We start from the raw sequence: 22,145 nt of genomic DNA, 5'->3' as shown, positions 1-22,145 counted from the left end.
CATTATGTCAACATGCATAATTAAAAGTACTCATAGAAGCTGATACAAATGTACCCAGCATGTGCTGCCTCTAATTATGGCATTTAAATTCGCAAATGATTACAGTATTAGACTGGTAAAACTGGCAGCTAACAAGGGGAGGAAGAGATCCAAGAATGTAATGTTCTCCCCATAGTCTTCCTACAGGAATCCAGGACATTAAGCCTTTCCATTAATGCGTTAAAGGGACAAAATCACCCAAATGGATGGTCATTATTCCACATTGAAGAATGCTTTCTGCATAGTGCTATTTCCTGTAAGACCAGGGGTTAGCGCATGTAGACGCAGATAGCCATTATTGCTAGTTATAGTAACCTCATACATGTCACAGAAGGCAATGGTATTTCACGATCACCATTGCAAATTTCCTAAGATCAAGATTCCCTTTTAACAATAATTATGTAAAGCTTACAGGAAAACCAAAGCAAAGTAAAAATAGCAACCAGTTGGATAAATGTATAACTAGCGAACAAAAGAAAGATGTACGTGGATAAGCCACTAAGCATTATTGCATTAGCAATAGAATGCAATATAGATAGAATACAAAAAAATCCCCAGCACCCTTACCAGCTAGACCAGCCTTTCTAAGCCAGGGTTATAAAGAGCCCTACAGTTCCTCCTGAGGTTTCTATGGGTTCCCTTAAGCATTAAACAGATTGTTCTCCAACCAACCCTGACCACCAATAGGGGTTTTCCATTCCATCTCCCACGTATACTGACCACCAACGTAAAGCGTCGCTTCTACATTGACTAGTAAGTGTTCGGACTATCTGTGTTTCTTTTGTGTTGTTATTATTCATTTCATTTTAAGATTGTTACTGAAAATGATTTAGGCTCCATTCACATCTAGGCAGACAAATTCGCGGCGTTTTGTCCCGCGAATTGCGGCGGCAAATAGCGGCGTTTTGTACCGCGATTTGCGGCGACAAAACGCAGCGATTGTCCGCCTAGATGTGCCCCTCTATGGAGATGGTTCCCGAACGCCGAAAGCCACCTGAAAAAAAGGTCCGGGACCTTTTTTCAGGCAGCAGGCGACAGGCGGCAGGCGGCAGGCGTGGAGATGTGAACCATCTCCATAGAGGGCAATGTCTTTTCATCCCTCTGGCGGCAGCGGCGTCGCACTACAGGCGACAAAACGCCTAGATGTGAATGGGGACTTAGGCTCCATTCACATCTAGGCAGACAAATTCGCGGCGTTTTGTCCCGCGAATTGCGGCGGCAAATAGCAGCGTTTTGTTTTTCGTTTTTCGTTTTTGTGGAGATGGTTCCCGAACGCCGAAAGCCGCCTGAAAAAAAGGTCCATAGAGGACCATGTGTGAACCATAGAGGGCAATGTCTTTTCATCCCTCTTGCGGCAGCGGCGTCGCACTACAGGCGACAAAACGCCTAGATGTGAATGGGGACTTAGTCATATAAAATAAAGGGGTGTTAAATGATTTGCCCTGGGTCTCACATACCCTAGTTAAGCTACCCTAGTTAAGCCAAATGCTTTATTATTTTGTTTAAACCTTTTTAAAACGTATTGTTTATGCCGATGTTCCAGGAGCTGCACGTATCCTTTTTAGAAGGGTTCCTCAAGACCTGAAAGTTATTTCAATGAATCCTTCAAGGTAGAAAGGTTGTGAAAAGATGAGCTAGACCTGGGACCTCCAAACTTTCTAAGCATAGAACCAGTTTAATGTCCTTTAAAATTTAGGTGGGACAGACTGTGGCTAGTTAAAGTCAAAAAATTACATAGCACCTGTGGTTAGTAGGAGGAGAATTAGTGTCCCATCATTGGTACAAGTGGGAAGAATAGTGCCCCCTTGCTGGTATCACGGGGAGGAATATTGTCTCAACCTTGGAAACAGTGGGAGGGATTATCCCCCATCATGGTGTCAGTGGAAGAGTTTTGTTGTTTATTATTGTAGATACATGTGAAGTTACAATGGCGTGCCATGGAACCTCTACAGCAGGCATGTCCAAAGTCAGGCCCGGGGGCCAAATGTGGCCCCCCTGTTGATTTAATATGGCCCCCCTGGGGATTTGGATATATATATTGTTTGTGGCCCCCAGGGCCACAAAAGATATATACTGTATTTATTGGCGCTGCCTTGGAGGGGACAGGGAGGGGGCAGGACGAGCGCCGTCAGATTACATGAAGAGAATCTCCTGTTTACTCAGCAGCATCTCTATTGGAAGTCCCGTCTCCTGGGATGCCATTGGACGACTGTTCTGTCTATCATAGGAGGCAGGACTTTGTATTAAAGAGGCCACAGGGTAAACAAGGCATTCTCCTGTTTGTAATCTGTTGACACTCGTCCTGCCCCCTCCCTCTGCCCTCCGAGGCTGCAGATGGGCATCGTTCAGGCTGCACTGATGGCAATGGTAAGGCTGCATTTATGGCACATGTGAGGCTGCATTTATGGCACATGTGAGGCTGCATTGGTTGCAATGGGGAGGTTGCAATAGTAAGGCTGCATTGGTTGCAATGGTAAGGCTGCATTCATGGCAATTGTAAGGCTGCATTCATGGCAATGGTAAGCCTGTGCGTGTTATGCGCCGATAAATACAGTATATCCAAATACGCCCAAGCTCATCCTTAGTCCTAAGCAGCGCTCTGGGATTCGTTGGGGCCACAAATAAAATATATACAGTATATCCAAATAACATGCCCAAGCTCATCTCTTCACCACACACAGCCACAAAGGCAAGAGAATTCTTGTTGGGCCGTGTATTAGTTGCTCAAACGAACACACTTAGGCAGAATTTTAATGGTTCACAGAATGTCAGGCAAAATAGTCGGCCCTCACGCATGTTCACTTAATCAAATCTGGCCCTCTTTGAAAAAAGTTTGGACACCCCTGCTCTACAGAGTGTGGTCCCTAAAAGGACTGTCTTCATTGGCATTAAAATTATACATTTTTAGGCTTTTTCAACTTTTTTTTTTTTTTTACACTATGTGTCAACTCCATTTGGTTGGGCACCTTTTAAGACAAAGGACTAAGTGATTTACTGTACTGACATTCTTATAGAGATCTTCACTCTTGCTTTGGTCTCTAAAGAGAGATCAGCATGCGGATACCATACTGCAGTTGTACAAGGTGGTTATTGGGCATTTTAAGGGTGGAGAAGATGTTTGACAATTACCCATTTTGCCACCAGTAAAGAATGATCCTAACTCTAGACTATGTCACAGAAAAGGTAACGAATCACTACACTTCAGGCTGTAGCATCTTTTCTTATTGAATAGTAGTAAGGGCTATGGAAAACTGCATAGTAATATGACACAGCACATAATGTAGAAAACTGGTGATATGAAAGTTAACTCAATGGATACAATTTCTTAAAACCACTGTACAAGATGTGTTTGTCTGCAAGTCACCAGACTCTTTGAAAAAAAAAAAAATTCAGAGGGGAGCACCGATGCTAAGTGAAGAAAGGAGGGGAAGTGATGGGTCAAACAGACAGCAATTGGACACTCCCAGAAGAGGAGAGGGCTATGATGTGCAAGGTAGGAGGGAACTGAATAGTCAAATTTTTTAAGTTCAAAGGTACATTACAAATGGATATAAAATAATTTATGGAAAGGGAAAACACTGCAAGTAAGAATTTAAATACTTATTGCTTGCTGTTAGTTGGCACAATACAGGGAAGCAAATACAAGGTAAGGTATCGGTAATTAAAGAGTATCTAAAACAAAAACTTTTTTGTTTTACCTAGAGTAGGAAATATCACCTACTGTTGGGTTTTACTTTAGACTTTCTATTGACTTCTGCCACTGGGACTGAAAGTAAAGAGAAAACATAATGCAAAATACTGAATTCTGACCGCAATAAGGCTAAAAGTGATACCTTCCAATGTGGACACTTGTGTGGTGACAATTACTGTATCTAAGAGTAGATTTCCATGACTTTCTTATGTCTCTGCAGCACAGGAATTTGATGGAAATCTACCCAATGTAAAAATAATCTGTTGGTTTTTAACCCTTCCCTCTATCAAAAAAAGGAAAACTTTTTGGTTTTAGCCGTATTTTAAAGTGGAACTAAAGGCAAAAAAAATGTAATTTGTATTTCACCGTAAAATCATTTTCTCTGTCGTCCATGGACGGACACAGCTCCTTAAATCTTGACAAGTGGGTTATGTTCCTGTTCACATTAGGTCCTCTCCTGTGAACAGGAACATAACCCACTTGTCAAGATTTAAGGAGCTGTGTCCGTCCATGGACGATAAGAGAAAACTGAACAGGCAGGCTAAAGAAGGCAGGCCTTAATATGCTGCTAAAATCCCTAGTGATTGATCGCAAGGTGCAAATCAGTCAGCAGGTGGAACAAATGGCTCCCTATGGAGAAAGCAGCACAAGCAGCAAGTAGTAGCATATCATAGTGGTTCAATTTTGCAAGCCGTACATCCTACCTGTGTGGCATAGTCCATAATAATATATCTGTGCAGCAATCAATTGTCTACAGCTTGCAAAAACCTCCTATGTACCTCCAGCCTAATGAGGTGACTGCCAGCAATTAGTTAAATCTCTCAACAGCGAAAGTAATTAAGCCCTCAAAGTTATTATTAAAGTAGACCTTCAGTAATTTTTTCATCTTTCCATCTATTAACCACTTAAGCCCCGGACCTTTAGGCAGCTAAATGCCCAGGCCAGGTTTTGCGATTCGGCACTGCGTCGCTTTAACAGACAATTGCGCGGTCGTGCGACGTGGCTCCCAAACAAAATTGGCGTCCTTTTTCCCCCCACAAATAGAGCTTTCTTTTGGTGGTATTTGATCACCTCTGCGGTTTTTATTTTTTGCGCTATAAACAAAAATAGAGCGACAATTTTGAAAAAAATGCAATATTTTTTACTTTTTGCTATAATAAATATCCCCCAAAAACATATATAAACATTTTTTTTTCTTCGGTTTAGGCCAATACGTATTCTTCTACCTATTTTTGGTTAAAAAAAGATCGCAATAAGCGTTTATCGATTGGTTTGCGCAAAATTTATAGCGTTTACAAAATAGGGGATAGTTTTATTATTTATTAATTTTTTTACTACTAATGGCGGCGATCAGCGATTTTTTTCGTGACTGCGACATTATGGCGGACTCTTCGGACAATTTTGACACATTTTTGGGATCATTCTAATTTTCACAGCAAAAAATGCATTTACATTGCATTGTTTATTGTGAAAATGACAGTTGCAGTTTGGGAGTTAACCACAGGGGGCGCTGTAGGAGTTGGGGTTCACCTAGTGTGTGTTTACAACTGTAGGGGGGGTGTGGCTGTAGGACTGACGTCATCGATCGAGTCTCCCTATATAAGGGATCACTCGATCGATGCAGCGCCATAGTGAAGCACGGGGAAGCCGTGTTTACATACGGCTCTCTCCGTTCTTCAGCTCCGGGGAGCGATCGCGACGGAGTGGCTATAAACGAATAGCCGTGCCGTCGTCCCGGATCGCTCCCCGCGGGAATCCGACCGCCGCATGTAGCGGGGGGGTCCCGATCGGACCCCCCACCCGCTAGAAGGCAAGGATGTACATGTACGCCCATCTGCCTGTACGTTCCATTCTGTGGACGTACATATACATGCGGCGGTCGGGAAGTGGTTAAAGATGTGTTTCTTACAAATTATGTGAGCAGACTGCAGTTCTTCTTTAAGGTGAAGGGTTAGGATTAGGGTTAGCTAGAAAGGTAAGGTGAGGGTTGAGATTAGGGATAGCTGGAAAGTTAAGAAGAGGGTTGAGATTAGAGTTAGCTGGAAAGTTAAGAAGTTAAAGTGAGAGTTTAAAAAAGGGTTGGCTGCAAAGCTAAGAAAAGGGTTAAGATTAGGGTTAGCTAGAAAGTTAAGGTGAGGGTTGAGATTAGGGATACTCAGAAAGTTAAGAAAAGAGTTGAGATTAGAGTTATCTGGAAAGTTAAGAAGAACGTTGAGATTAGGATTAGCTGGAAAATTAGAAAGAGGGTTAAGATTAGGGTTAGTTGGAACATTAAGGTGTTAAGGTTAGGGTTGAGATTAGAGTTAGCTGGAAAGTTAAGAAGAACGTTGAAATTAGGATTAGCTGGAAAATTAGAAAGAGGGTTAAGATTAGGGTTAGTTGGAACATTAAGGTGTTAAGGTGAGGGTTGAGATTAGAGTTAGCTGGAAAGTTAAGGAGAGGGCTGAGATTAGGGATAGCTGGAAAGTTAGGATGAGGGTTGAGATTATAATTAGCTGGAAAATGAATGAGGAGGCTTAGATTAGGATTAGCTGGAAAATTAGGTTAAGGTTTGAGATTAGGGTTAGCTGCAAAGGTAAAAATAGGGTTGAGATAAGCATTAGCTGGAAAGCTAAGAAGAGGGCTGAGATTAGTTCCAGCAGAAAAACTAAAATGAGGGTTTAGATTAGGATTAGCTGGAAAGTTAAGAACATTTTTGAGATTAGGGTTAGCTGGAAAGTTTAAGTGAGTGTGGCCTTTGGTTAAGAGAAGCCCCCACACCGCACCACACCACAAGTTAACAGCTTTAGACTCCCAATGCCATAAAAATGTTCTGATATTACTGCATGGAAAACAGACAAAGTGGATCATACCTCAAGCAGCCAGGGCTTCAGCTTTCTGTCCAAAATAATGTCAAAGCCCAAAACTTCAAAACAGACACTGTTGCTGCCCGGTTGTTGGCCAGGCCGACACATGCGGTAAGCATGGAGCACATGAGGTTCCCCTACTATTATCGTCTTCACCACCAGTTCCTAGTGAAAGAAGGTAAACAGAGTTAAATCACATTACTTGTGTGCAATGAATTCTAAGCTCCCTATGAGGGACTCTAGTTGTAAGGTCTTCAAATCATATTTACAGGTGTTTCCTCACCTTTCCTCTGCCCGCCTACACTTGATGGTACAACAGAGCTAGAACTGGGAACGGGACAGGTAGCACAAGGAGCCCATAAGTTGTTTTGCAGTGCTCATGAGACATGCTGATAGGAAAAGAGAGCAGAAGGACAGAGAAATTAACTCATCAGTCTTCTGCTTCTCCTTTCACTGTCCAGTCACAGACTGGGGGAGAAACAAGACCTGTGTTACGTAAAGGAGACCCCCCTCCCCCACATCACTTCTGCCACTTCACATCTATATTTGTGTATATATATATATATATATATATATATATATATATATATATATATATATATATATATATATATATATATACAGGGCTTTTTTTCAGGGGGAACTTGGGGGAACTCAGTTCCACCACCTCTGGCTCAGACCCTTTGGTGCCTACTTACCACAATCACTTGTAAACACAGAAGTCCGGTTTCTGTGTTTACAAGTGACAGCTCTGCACTCTGTGTGTAACCCCCCTGAACTCTGTACTCTGTATGTAATGAAATCCTGGTGTTTAATGCCCCTTAAAGACCCTTTTACTGTTTGTGAATTCTGAACGGGTCATGGTTGAGTTCCTGCACCTATTTTCTGAGAAAAAAGCTCTGTATATATATATATATATATATATATATATATATATATATATAGTCCAGAAGATTGCTGCACAAAAGTCCTTATGGGTGTAATCATTTTTGTTGCCAGCAGTTTAGACATTAATGGGAACCTTCAGCTGTTCACATTTGATTTATTGAGACTGTTATTTAACCATCATTATAGACACTTATTGGCGCTACACTTAATGTATATGGGATAATTTAATATCATTATGCAGAGCTGTATGCAGAAGTGAATTTTTGTGAAAGTGGGCCTAAAATCCATTTGAACTACAGGAGAGAATAATCAGGTTTTCTTCCACATCAGGCAAGGTTCCCAAAAAAGGTGGAAAAAAGATCCGACTAACATTTTAAGGTCTTGTCCAGCGGCGCTTTGCCTATGTACAACATGATCCTATCACATACACAAATAAACCCACGGTAATACAACCCTCTTCTATGACACACAATGTCATATTGGATTAGCTTGTTGACTTTTAACCACTTGCTTACTGGGCACATATACCCCCCTCCTGCTTAGGTGAAATTTCAGCTTCCGGCACTGCGGACACGTCGGACACTTTTGACACATTTTTGGCACCATTCACATTTATACAGCGATTAGTGCTATAAATATGCACTAATTACTGTATAAATGTGACTGGCAGGGAAGGGGTTAACACTAGGGGGCAAGGAAGGGGTTAAATGTGTAGCCTAGTGAATGTTCTAACTGTAGGGGGAGGGGGGTGACTGGGGGAGGTGACCGATCTGTGTCCCTATGTACAAGGGACACAGCATCGGTCTCCTCTCTCCCTGACAGGACGTGGATCTGTGTGTTTACACACACAGATCCACGTCCTTGTCTGTGTAACCGCCGATCGCGGGTGCCTGGCGGACATTGCGGCCGCCAGGCACGCGCATCGGCATCTCAGTGATGCGGCAGGCACGCGCCCCCTAGTGGTTGGAGGCCGAGGGCTGTATATGCACAGCCTCCCGGCAATTGGGATCCACACTGTGGCCGTATAAAGTCGTACGGCCGGCAGGAAGTGGTTAATCAACACACAAGATTATTGTCTGTAAACCAGAGGACACTGTTACCGATTCCCATGCATTCCAGATTCACTTTAAAGCAGAGCTCCACCCTAAAGTGGAACTCATCGGATTCCTCCCCCCCTCTGGTGCCACAATTGGCACCTTTCAGGGAGGAGGGGGGACAGGATACATGTCAAAGACAGGTATCCTTTCCCACTTCCGTGAGTCCGGCCACGGCCGTGACGTCACAACAGGGCTCCTTCCTCCTCCTCCCCTAGCCATCTGGCTAATAGGAGAGAGGAGCGGGGCCTAGCGCATGCACAGTAGGGTTCCCGGCGTGAAGCCGAAGTGCTACACTGCCGGGTTCTCTTACCCGCAATGGCGGCGGCAGTGTAGTCTTTCGGCTTTAGGCCGGGAACCTTAGTGCCGACATCGCTGGTCTCCAGGACAGGTAAGTGTCCATTTATTAAAAGCCAGCAGCTGCAGTATGTGTAGCTGCTGGCTTTTAATATTTTTTTTTTCCCGGACCTCCTCTTTAATCTTTATATTGATCTGGACAGATTTTTTTCGCTGTGCATATTTCCATGTTACGTGTTCAGCTGAATTCCTATAAGATTCATACAATTCTATTCTAACTTTGTTTGGAGCATCTATTAATCTACTCAGTATACGCTAGATAGAACCAACTTTTGTATGAGCCATACTATTTATTTATTTTTTAATAAAGTTTTGGTACAAGAAAGTACAACTCACAGAAATGTCATTCCAAAATTTGGCCACATCATGGTCATTGGCACGTAGGAATTCGGTAAACCACCGGATGGATCGCTTGCTACCTCGGTCCTCCGTCTCGTCCCGCTCGAAGTTCTCATTGTGTTTGTTCACAGAGTAGTTGGTCAGGTGCATGTACAACTGGTTCTGAAAAAGACGAAGACAGTCCTAAGGCTAAACCGCGTCTATTTCCCCAACTGCCATGGACGCTTAGCGGAATCAGAAGACTGAATTCAAACAAATATACAATCTGACAATTTATTTTCCGAATGTTTCCCAGAAACGCAGCCAATGGCACAGCACCCTCATCATCATTTCAAAGCACAATATTTTGATTCATTTATCAAAACGCTACGTTGCGGCGAGTTGTAAATTTCACCTAAGCAATAATTACAGGAAAATAAGAATTAGTGCTGCATATTAGCATATTCCCAGCGATATGACATCCAACTGTCATCATCAGAAGCGTTTCATGTGCCAGAGAAAATGTTTTTACACAATTACACCTCTCCATCTGTCCAATCTTGGACGTGTCCGCTCGCTCCCGTCTTTTTAATCTGCGCTTGTGCGTGATTACCACAGTCATTGATGGAGTCTAAATAGGAATTACTCCAGTGTATGAAATGATTAGAGGGGGTTCAAGGGTGACACTATTGATGGTGCAAATGGTGCACCTGCTCTACAGTCTCAGACAAAGGAACCAATAAACATTGTTGACATTTTTTTTGCAGGACGAGGCAAAGATGTCATCTATGAGCAACAAGTCATGCCGCAAGCTGCGTGCCCACGCATAGAACTTATTGCAATGATTCTTCTGTGCCTACAAGCAGGCCCCAACCACCTGCAATCGTCTCCTCCAAGTCAGAGATATGGCCCGTTCCTCCCAGCATAGGCATGCGCAGTCTACTGCATTAGGGGGTGCACACCAAAGCACAAACACACATGCGCGTGTATGTTTGTGTACATGTAAATTACAAACACTCTTTAGACCGAGCCGATGCAGTGAAAGAGGTATGGTAGCACTCAGGCCTGAACTGGCCATAGGGCATACCGGACATATTCCCGGTGGGCCCACAATGGCCCGCATGTCACGTCTCCTCCCAGTGTAACATGCAGGGGATCCAGAACTGTTAGGGGGGTGTCTGTGTAACAAACTGTGGGGGGCTGTGTAATGTAAAGGGGTCCAGAGGTGCGGTGCTATGTAATGTAAAGGGGTCCAGTGGTGCAGGGTGCTGTGTAATGTAAAAGGGTCCAGAGGTGCGAGGTGCTGTGTAATGTAAAGGGGTCCAGAGGTGCAGGGGGCTGTGTAATGTAAAGGGGTCCAGAGGTTCAGGGTGCTGTGTAATGTAAAGGTGTCCAGAGGTGCAGGGTGCTGTGTAATGTAAAGGGGCCCAGAGGTGCAGGGTGCTGTGTAATGTAAAGGGGCCCAGAGGTGCAGGGTGCTGTGTAATGTAAAGGGGCCCAGAGGTGCAGGGTACTGTGTAATGTAAAGGGGTCCAGAGGTGCAGGGTGCTGTGTAATGTAAAGGGGTCCAGGGGTGCAGGGTACTGTGTAATGTAAAGGAGTCCAGAGGTGCAGGGTGCTGTATAATGTGAAAGGGTCCAGAGGTGCGGTGCTATGTAATGTAAAGGGGTCCAGGGTGCTGTGTAATGTAAAGGGGTCAGAGGTGCAGGGTGCTGTGTAATGTAAAGGGGTCCAGAGGTGCAGGGTGCTGTGTAATGTAAAGGGGTCCAGAGGTGCAGGGTGCTGTGTAATGTAAAGGGGTCCAGAGGTGCAGGGTGCTGTGTAATGTAAAGGGGTCCAGAGGTGCAGGGTGCTGTGTAATGTAAAGGGGCCCAGAGGTGCAGAGTGTTGTGTAATGTAAAGGGGCCCAGAGGTGCAGGGTGATGTGTAATGTAAAGAGGCCCAGAGGTGCAGAGTGCTGTGTAATGTAAAGGGGCTCAGAGGTGCAGGGTGCTGTGTAATGTAAAGGGGCTCAGAGGTGCAGGGTGCTGTGTAATGTAAAGGGGTCCAGAGGTGCAGGGTGCTGTGTAATGTGAAGGGGTCCAGAGGTGCGGTGTAATGTACTCTTTGGGTCCAGAGGTGCAAGGTGCTGTGTAATGTAAAGGGGTCCAGAGGTACAAGGTGCTGGAACCCCACATCCAATCATTAATCGCCGCCGCGAAGCACAGCCGCCGCGCCCCCCCCTCCGGACTGCTCAGTCTAAAATTTGTCAGAGAGAGATATTTCTCCCTGCCGTCACACAGAGTGGTAATGCTAATGCACTTGGGGGTGATTAGGGTGTGCCCAGGCACACTCCCTGCGCATGCCTATGCCTCCCAGTATTGCACAATGCAGTGCAGAAACTCTCCAGCCAGTAGATAGGCTCCTGGGTTGAGTAATGACAGGGGGGGGGGGCTATATATGTATTCAGCCAATGTGTGTCTTAAAGGCCCGTACACACGATCAGATATTCCGACAACAACTGTGTGATGGACGTGTTTTGTTGGATAATCCGCCCCTTCTGTATGCTCCATCGGACAATTGTTGTCGGAATTTCCGACAACAAATGTTGGATGGTCATGCTCTCAAATTGTCTGACAACAAATGTGTTCTATCGGAATATCCGATCGTGTGTAAACAAGTCCGTCAGACTAAAATCCAAAGTACAAACACACATGCGAACCAATGCTAACCATCAGACAAGAAAAGCAGGAGTTGCCCAAAGGGTGGCACTAAAGGGCTGAAAAACCACGTAGTTTGGTGTATGTTGGCTGAAAATGTTGTGCCGTCTGTATACAGAACAAGTTCACGGACATCGTCCTTCAGACAAAAATCTACGTATTTCTCCGATGGAAGTCCCATCGTGTGTACGAGGCTTTAGTTTGGTGGTCTGGCTGGATGTTCAGAGGAGGCTTTGCAAGTAATTAAAATCCAGCTCAAGGAAATGGGGATAAAAAATGATTCTTGTAGTGGATCCTCATGCCACCATCCCCCCCACTCCATCCACCACCACCCCCTCCCCACCCCCTGCACTGCAATGTTAAAGTTACTAAACCCACAACAGTAAAATCAATAGGTGAATGGTGAAAAAAAACAACAGACTTGCTAGCAGGATCACCAGTTGAAATTAAAGTGGACCTTCAGTAATTTTTTCAACTTTCCATTTTTTTAAATCTTCTGCCCTTCTTGTTTTAACTTTGGATAATGTGAGGGGTTAGCTCGGTAGCGGGGTGTGTGACTCCTTGGATGGGTTCACCACACACTAAATTTATACAGACAGGCAGTCGAAGACGGTTGAAAACAAAGTTTCTCGTTTATTTTTCCATCTTGCTGGAAAACAATTGCAAGCATCCAAACAGCATAGACAAAATCAAACATAAAATAACTCCTAGCCACTTTGGGCGTCTACCTTCCACACATGAACCTATCTATGAAGTCTAACACAGCCTACTGCTGGGTAGACATTGCTGGTCATACAGCACAAAACAATAGTCTTTTGATTTTTATCACACAGAAAAATCAATCCTCTCCTCACCTTCACAGAAGACCTTCTGGCACTGCTCTCCTACTCACACAGCCTTAGGAGTGATGCAGCCAATTAGTGGTAATCCTTTGTACTACTTATAGAGGCCTTAATTGCCTCACTCTGAACAGCTGGAGTCTTTCAACGCCCTTAGACTGGCTATTTCTTGCAGCCGACGCCTAACAATGATTAGTGTATTGTCTAAGCAAGGCAGAAATGTATGTCCCATTTGTGACAACACCCACAGATTTACCTGACTTCCTGTCACAATAGTAAAACATTTTTTTTCTGCCAGTAAATACCTTATACAGCCCACTTCCTTTTTCTTGTCTGGGAAAAAAAGCCTAGGCTTATGACATAATGTACAGCTCTCTTTCTCTCTCCTGAGAGTTTGCCAGGAAGGGAGGGGGGATGAGTCACAAGAGGGCCAATAAGAGTTGCAGAGCTGGAGGTGTGCCTCTGTGTAAATCCAGAAAGTGAACAGGCAGCAGCTTCAGCTGCCCACAGTTAAAATGGATGCAGCCAAACTCAGTGGAGGGAGATTTCTGCAGCATATTTGGCAAGTACAGAATCCCAGTATATATAAAATAATATGCAAAGTGGTTGGAGGGAAGCTTCAGAATGGCAAAGATGTTTTTATTACAAATTATGTGAGCGGACTGCAGTTCCTCTTTAACCACATCAATACCAGCCCATTGTAAAATGACGTCCACAAAGGACCTCTACCGATCCGGGTGGACATCCTCCCCCTCCTGCCGCCATCCGGTGCTTCTCCGGGCTCTCCCGTGCCATCGGGGGCCCGGAGAACGAATCGTCCGGCGCTGGCAGGAAGCATAGAGATGACTGGTGACCAGATGGCCACCAGTCATCTCTATGACTGTCGGAGGACCCGGGCACGATGTGATGACGTCACGCCCGGGTCCCCGTAAGTAAACAAAGCCGCAATTGCGGCTGCTAAGCAACAGTAAACATGAGATCGGTGAATTTTTTTTCACCGATTTCATGCTTTCCAGCCTGGAGGAGAGATGTGGGGTCTTATTGACCCCGCATCTCTCCATAAAGAGGACCTGTCACACACATTCCTATTACAAGGGATGTTTACATTCCTTGTAATAGGAATAAAAGTGATAATAAAAAAAAGAAAAAAATTATGTGGCAGTGATGTGGCGGCCTTTTTTGGGGGCATCAAATTGGCCCGGGGGGTGGTTGTGTCATTTTCATTCCGGGACACTGTATTGTGCTGGAATGAATGTGCCCGGGACAGACCTGCAAAATGCGGGACTGTCCTGGGCAATCCAGGACACGTGGTAACCCTAGATGGGACGTCCCCCTCCCTCCCGCCGCCCTCTGGTGCTTCTACCGACTCACTGCTGCAATCGGTGAGTCGGAGAACGAAGCCGCCGGCCCCGGATGTTGACGTTAGAGATTTCCGGTGGACCAGATGTTCGCCGGAGTCTCTATGATCGTCGGAGGCCCGGGCGCAATGACGTCACGCCCAACCTCTGCATTAAAAAAAAAAAACTGCGCTGTCTCGGCTGTGAAGCGGTGGTCGTTTTATTAAAAAATTTTAATTTTAGGCTTCTCAGCCTAGAGGTGAGATGTGGGGTCTTATTGACCCCACATCTCACTGTAAAGAGGACCTGTCATGCCATATTCCTATTACAAGGGATGTTTACATTTCTTGTAATAGGAATAAAAGTGAAAAAGTGTCAAATTAGAAAATTTTAAGTAAAATTAACAATAAAACTTTTTTTTTTTTAAAGTGCCCCTGTCACAGTGTGCACGCAGAAGCGAACGCACATGTAAATCCCGCCCACATATGAAAACGGTGTTCAAACCACACAAGTGAGGTGTCGCCACGAACTTTAGACCGAGAGCAATAATTCTAGCCCTAGTCCCCCTCTGTAACTCAAAACATGTAACCAGTAAAAAAAATGTAAAGCGCCACCTATGGGGATTTTTAACCACTTAAGCCCGGACCATATTGCTGGTCAAAGACCAGAGCACTTTTTGCGATTCGGCACTGTGTCGCTTTAACTGACAATTGCGCGGTCGTGCGACGTGGCTCCCAAACAAAATTGGCGTCCTTTTTTCCCCACAAATAGAGCTTTTTTTTTGGTGGTATTTGATCACCTCTGCAGTTTGAATTTTTTGCGCTATAAACAAAAATAGAGCGACAATTTTGAAAAAAAATTATATTTTTTACTTTTTGCTGTAATAAATATCCCCCAAAAATATATAAAAAAAAAGTTTTTTTCCCTCAGTTTAGGCCGCTACGTATTCTTCTACATATTTTTCGTAAAAAAAAATCGCAATAAACGTTTGATTGGTTTGCGCAAAAGTTATAGCGTTTACAAAATAGGGGATAGTTTTATGGCATTTTTATAAATATTTTTTTTTTACTACTTATGGCGGCGATCAGCGATTTTTTTTCAGTACTGTGACATTATGGCGGACACTTCGGACACTTTTGACACATTTTTGGGACCATTGGCATTTTTTGGGATCAGTGCTATAAAAATGCATTGGATTACTATAAAAATGCCACTGGCAGGGAGGGGGTTAACACTAGAGGCGGGGAAGGGGTTAAGTATGTTCCCTGGGTGTGTTCTAACTGTAGGGGGGGTGGACTCACTAGGGGAAATGACTGATCGCTGTTCATACATTGTATCAACAGACGGTCAGGCATTTCTCCCCTGACAGGACCGGGAGCTGTGTGTTTACACACACAGCTCCCGTTCCTCGCTCTGTAACGAGCAATCACGGGTGCCCGGCGGAGATTGCGCCCGCTGGGAACGCGCGTCAGGGACAAGCGGGGGGCGCACGTGTCCCTAGTGGGCGCTTAAAGAGCCAACTTTATTGTACGGGCTCTCACGCAGGGGAGCCGACCTGCCGCCGTAGAACTGCGGCGGCTGGTCAGCAAGTAGTTAAGTACCGAAGTTTTGCGCCATTCCACGGGTGTGTGCAATTTTTAAGCGTGACATGTTAGGTATTTATTTACTCAGTGCAACTTCATCTTTCATATACATTATGCAAAAAAATTGGGCTAACTTTACTGTTTTTTTTTTTTTAAAGCATTTGAATAATTGCTGCGCAAATATCATGCAAGATAAAAAGTTGCAATGACCGCCATTGTATTCTCTAGTGTCTCTGCTGAAAAAACACACATATATATATATATATATATATATATATATATATATATATATATATATATATATGTATATATATATATATAATGTTTGGGGGTTCTATGTAATTTTCTAGCAAAAAAAATATGATTTTTACATGTAGGAGAGAAATGTCAGAATTGGCCATAATAAAAGTTTGCTTTTGGGTTGAATAGCGCTTTAACCCTTGCAGTAGGACCAGGAATTAAACATAAAATACCCCTGCAGTCCTGGTCCCCTGATAACCCATTGTCTGGAGTTTCTCTTTAAATTGGTCAGGCTGTCGCAGCAGTTGACGTAACCTTTAAATGATCGCAAATATAATTGCAAATATAATTTCACATCACAGAAAAAAAAAAAAAAAACAGGGAAAAAACCCAAAAACAAAGCTTTCACTTTGTTCATGGAAATAGTTAAAACAAACAGTTTTTAAATAAATGACTCCATAAAATGGAGACACACTGTCATGAAGATCTTATAAGGACTTCTAATTACGTTACAGCTGTGTGATTATCCAAACGCGGTATGGACAGCGTCTTTGTCCATTTTCTGACACTGTGTTTATATACATAATGGAAACACACTTGTTAATTGGTGACTTGTGTAAGCGAGATCCATTCTGACAGAGAATGAGAAACGCACAACAGCATTTTGCCAGATATTTGGAGGCAAGCAATCCGTCAAACGCAGCCAGAGATTCCAACATCTGACTCCCTTCTGTGTGACTAGACTGCCACCTAGTGTTCAGTTATAGATTTACACCCCATGTGTTGGATGCAGCCGTGCATTTCAAACTTAAATGGAGGGATTTACTAAATCGGAAATGTGCAAAATCTAGTGCAGCCCTACATAGAAACCAATCGGCTTCCAGGATTTATTGCCAAAGCCTAGATGAACAAGCTGACGTTAGAAGCTTAAATAAGTAAAAAGTGCGCCAATAGAAAAAAACAGCAACCAGGTACTAGTATTAACCACTTAAGCCCCGGACCAATATGCAGCCTAAAGACCCAAGGTGTTTTTACAGTTCGGGACTGCGTCGCTTTAACAGACAATTGCGCGGTCGTGCGACGTGACTCCCAAACAAAATTGGCGTCCTTTTTTCCCCACAAATAGAGCTTTCTTTTGGTGGTATTTGATCACATCTGCGGTTTTTAGTTTTTGCGCTATAAACAAAAATAGAGCGACAATTTTGAAAAAAAAGCAATATTTTTTACTTTTTGCTGTAATAAATATCCCCCAAAAACATATATAAAAACATTTTTTTTCCTCAGTTTAGGCCGATACGTATTCTTCTACCTATTTTTAGTAAAAAAAATTGCAATAAGCGTTTATCGATTGGTTTGCGCAAAATTTATAGTGTTTACAAAATAGGGGATAGTTTTATTGCATTTTTATTATTTTTTTTTTTTTTACTACTAATGGCGGCGATCAGCAATTTTTTTCGTGACTGCGACATTATGGCGGACACTTCGGACAATTTTGACACATTTTTGGGACCATTGTCATTTTCACAGCAAAAAATGCATTTAAATTGCATTCTTTATTGTGAAAATGACAATTGCAGTTTGGGAGTTAACCACAGGTGGCGCTGTAGGAGTTAGGGTGCACCTAGTATGTGTTTACAACTGTTTGGGGGTGTGGCTGTAGGAATGACGTCATCGATCGTGTCTTCCCTATAAAGGGAGTTGACGCGATCGATGCGCCGCCATAGTGAAGGACGGGGAAGCCGTGTTTACACACGGCTCACCCCGTTCTTCAGCTCCGGGGAGCGATCGCGACGGAGCGGCTATAAACAAATAGCCGCGCCGTGGTCCCGGATCGCTCCCCGAGCGGACCCGACCTCCGCATGTAGCGGGGGGGGTCCCGATCGGACCCCCCCACCCGCTAATAGGCGAGGACGTACGTGTACGCCCATGTGCCTGTACGTGCCATATTGTGGACGTACATGTACATGCGGGGGTCGGGAACTGGTTAAATGCCAAGAGAATAAATGGCCAGATTCACGTACGGCGGCTAAAGATGTGCGGGCGTAGCGTATGTAATTTACGTTACGCTGCCGCAAGTTAGAGAGGCAAGTGCTGTATTCACAAAGCACTTGCGTCCCAAGTTACGGCGGCGTAGCGTAAATGTGCCGGCGTAAGCGCGCCTAATTCAAATTGTGAAGAGGTGGGCGTGTTTTATGCAAACAAAACATGACCCCACGTAAATTATGTTTTGAACGAACGGCGCATGCGCCGTCCGCGGTCGTATCCCAGTGCGCATGCTCCAAATCACGTCGCAAATAGTCAACGTAACCTACGCCCAGCCCTATTCTGAATCGACTTACGCAAACGACTTGAAATTCGACGGCGGTTCCGACGTCCATACTTAACATTGGCTGCGCCATCTTTTTGGTGGTTTATCTTTACGCCTGAAAACGCCTTACGTAAACGGCGTATCTTTACTGCGATAGGCGAGCGTACGTTCGTGAATAGGCGTATCTCGCGGATTTACATATTCTAGGCGTAAATCAGCGTACACGCCCCTAGCGGCCAGCGTAAATAGACAGCCAAGATATGACGGCATAGGAAGACTTATGCCACTCGTATCTTAGCAACATTTAAGCGTATCTCAGTTTGAGCATACGCTTAAATGTAGGACGACGCAGATTCAGAGTTACGACGGTGTATCTACTGATACGCCGGCGTAACTATACCTGAATCTGGCTAAAAGTCTTTAACTCCCAAATCTAAATGAATAGTTAGGGATGCGAATGAGAAAAAGGCCCAAATGTGTAGAATGGATCACATCAGAGCCCACAGACAGGACAAACAGCGCCACCGTGAAATTGGACTTCTGTGAGAAAACCTCCACCGTATGGAAAGCCGCTTACCGGAATCACCAGGCTTATAAGCATTAAGCATAAACTCTATCCATCGGTTGAGACGCGGATTGCAGGGATTCCAATGAGCAGATATCCAATGGTGAGCTTAGAAGCTCGTAGGTAAAAGGTCCCGATTCATGAATGTAGAAAAGAAACGGACCATAGCATAATTCCGTATAAAATTTTATAAAATCAAAAAAAGAACCGTACTTACAAACATAAGTAGTTTAAAAGCGTGTAAACAAATTCCGGCCGGCACTATAGGAGCCCTTCCTCCTTCTGTTGACTGCGGTGACGTCAGTGTACGGCGTCGAAGACACGTTTCGTCATCAACAGACGTTCTCAATGTTTTCCATACGGTGGTGGTTTTCTCACAGAAGTCCAATTTCACGGTGGTGCTGTTTGTCCTGTCTGTGGGCTCTGATGTGATCCATTCTACACATTTGGGACTTTTTCTCATTCGCATCCCTAACTATTCATTTAGATTTGGGAGTTTAATACTAGTACCTGGTTGCTGTTTTTTTCTATTGGCGCAGTTTTTACTTATTTAATGTTTTTTGGGTTTATCTCATCTAATTGCTGCCTTTGGTCTTTATTGATGTAATTTTTTATTGTTTAGCGTAGTTTTTCCTCTTGCATGAAGTTTTAGTAAATCTCCCTCATACCTCCTAACTTTTTGAGATGGGAATGAGGGACACCTACTAGCAAAGGTATGTAGGCATATGACGCATGCCCCACCACGCCCCCTTAACCCCTTCAGCCCTGAAAGAATTTACCCCATTCCTGACCAGAGAACTTTTGCGATTCGGCACTGCATCACTTTAACTGACAAATGCGCATTAATGCGATGTTGCACCCATACAAAATTGATGTCCTTTTTTCCCCACAAATAGAGCTTTCCTTTGGTGGTATTTGATCACCTCTGCGGTTTTTATTATTTGCTCTATAAACAAAAAAAAGAGCGACAATTTGGAAAAAAAATCAATATTTTTTACTTGTTGCTGTAATAAATATCCCAATTTTTCATTTATTTTTTAAAAAACATTTTTAAAAAAAAAAGCTATATTTTGTACTTTTTGCTATAATAAATATCCCCAAAAAATACATAAAAAAAAGAATTTCTTTCTCAGTTTAGGCCGATATATATATATATACATATACATACACACATATATATATATATACATACACACACATTTTATTTATATATATATATATATATATATATATATATATATATATATATATATATATATATATAGAGAGAGAGAGAGAGAGAGAGAGAGAGAGAGAGAGAGAGAGAGAGAGAGAGAGAGAGAGAGAGAGAGAGAGAGAGAGAGAGAGAGAGAGAGAGATATATATATTCTTATACATATTTTTTAAAAAAAATCGCAATAAGAGTATATTGATTGGTTTGTGCAAAAGTTATACGTTCACAAAATAAGGGATAGTTTTATGGCATTTTTATTATTATTAGTTTTTATTAGTAACGGCGGCGATCTGTGATTTTTATCGTGACTGCGACATTATGGCAGAAACATCAGACACTTAATTAACCCCCAAAAAAAGATTAGTTAAACCCACAAGTACTTTTTTTTTACCACTACTATTCCTTTATATTGGCTTTTCAGATTTACAAATGCAGCAATTTAGGATTTGGATCAAAGATTTAGCACTGGGAAACACTTTTTTAAAGATAAAAAGTGCATTTTATATACAAATCCATAGATCAGACCAAAACAAAGGACAAATGAGGAGGAAAGAGGGACAGAGGGGCTCTAAATCAGGGATAGTCCTTTGAAATCAGGGACAATTGGGAGCTCCTCCAAAGCGTATGTCAAGGTGAAATAAGATAAAAATATGAATTGCATTTCTACAATACCTGCACATTCCCTCATGTTTTATCTCCTTAACTTTTTGCCATCCACATAACACATATATGCGACAGGAAGAAATGTGGGAATATAAGGCCACTTTTCACGCTAAGGCGGGTTTCAGGCATTTTAGCGTTTGAAAAAAGCGCCTGAAAAGTGCCTCCCATGCTGCCCGCATGTGAAAGCCTGAGTGCTTTTTACACTGGGGCAGAGCGCTTGTGGGACATTAGAAAAAGTCCTGCAAGCAGCATCTTTAGGCACAATGAATGGGCAGCGCTTCTGAAGCACCGCAACACAGGTGTTTTTAACCCCTTCTTTGGCCGCTAGCTGGGGTTAAAAGCGCCCCACTAGTGGCCTGAAAAGCACTGCTTAACCACTTAAGCCCCGGACCATATTGCTGGTCAAAGACCAAAGCACTTTTTGCGATTCGGCACTGCGTCACTTTAACTGACAATTGCGCGGTCGTGCGACGTGGCTTCCAAACAAAATTGTCATCCTTTTTTCCCCATAAATAGAGCTTTCTTTTGGTGGTATTTGATCACCTCTGCGGTTTTTAGTTTTTGCACTATAAACAAAAATAGAGCGACAATTTAAAAAAAAAATGAATATTTTTTTACTTTTTACCATAAGAAATATCCCCCAAAGATATATAAAAAAAAAAAAAATCGCAATAAGCGTTTATTGATTGGTTTGCACAAAAGTTATAGCATTTACAAAATAGGGGGTAGTTTTATGGCATTTTTATTAATATTTTTGTTTTACTAGTAATGGCGGCGATCAGCGATTTTTTTTCAGTACTGCCACCTTATGGCGGACACTTCGGACACTTTTGACAAATTTTTGGGACCATTGGCATTTTTATAGCGATCAGTACTATAAAAATGCATTGATTACTATAAAAATGCCACTGGCAGTGAAGGGGTTAACACTAGGGGGCGGGGAAGGGGTTAAGTATGTTCCCTGGGTGTGTTCTAACTGTAGGGGGGGTGGCCTCACTAGGGGAAATGACTGATCGCTGTTCATACATTGTATGAACAGACGAGCAGGCATTTCTCCCCCTGCCTGGACCGGGAGCTGTGTGTTTACACACACAGCTTCCTGTCCTCGCTCTGTAACAAGCAATCGCGGGGGCCCGGCGGCGATCGCGACCGCCGGGCACGTGCACGGGAGTCAGGGACGAGCGGCCGGTGTGTTGTCATATTCTGCTCCCTATTTTTTGATTTTTCCTCTGAAGGCCAAGTGATTCACCTCCAACCGGATGCTGGCTGGTAGAGCGTTCCATAGTCTGGGTCCTTGGACTGCAAATCTTCGTTCTCCTTTGGACTTGTATCTGGCTTTGGGTATCTGGAGTAGATTTTGGTTGGTGGATCGCAAAATGCGATTGGTGTTGTGAGCTTTTAGTTTTTCGCATAGATATTGTGGGGCATTTCCTTGAAAGCACTTATGTGTTAGACAGAGTGCCTT

At 43.4% G+C, this 22,145-nt stretch overlaps 1 protein-coding gene across 2 annotated transcripts in view; it reads right to left on the bottom strand.

The window, feature by feature from the left end:
* The window catches only part of TTLL7 (tubulin tyrosine ligase like 7), a 245,472-nt gene that overhangs the window by 154,304 nt on the left and 69,023 nt on the right, over positions 1 to 22,145 (bottom strand). For both annotated transcript variants that reach the window (XM_040360594.1, XM_040360595.1), the window contains exons 8-9: positions 9,252 to 9,416; positions 6,583 to 6,741 (exon numbers count right to left, since the gene is read on the bottom strand). In XM_040360594.1, coding sequence (XP_040216528.1) covers positions 6,583 to 6,741; positions 9,252 to 9,416 — 324 coding nt within the window. The remainder of the gene's footprint in view (positions 1 to 6,582; positions 6,742 to 9,251; positions 9,417 to 22,145) is intronic.

The sequence above is a fragment of the Rana temporaria genome, chromosome 7 (genome assembly GCF_905171775.1).
Source record: "Rana temporaria chromosome 7, aRanTem1.1, whole genome shotgun sequence".
Lineage (NCBI taxonomy): Eukaryota > Metazoa > Chordata > Amphibia > Anura > Ranidae > Rana > Rana temporaria.
The sequence above is the reverse complement of the archived record's forward strand: the minus strand, read 5'-3'. Positions and strand labels throughout refer to the sequence as shown.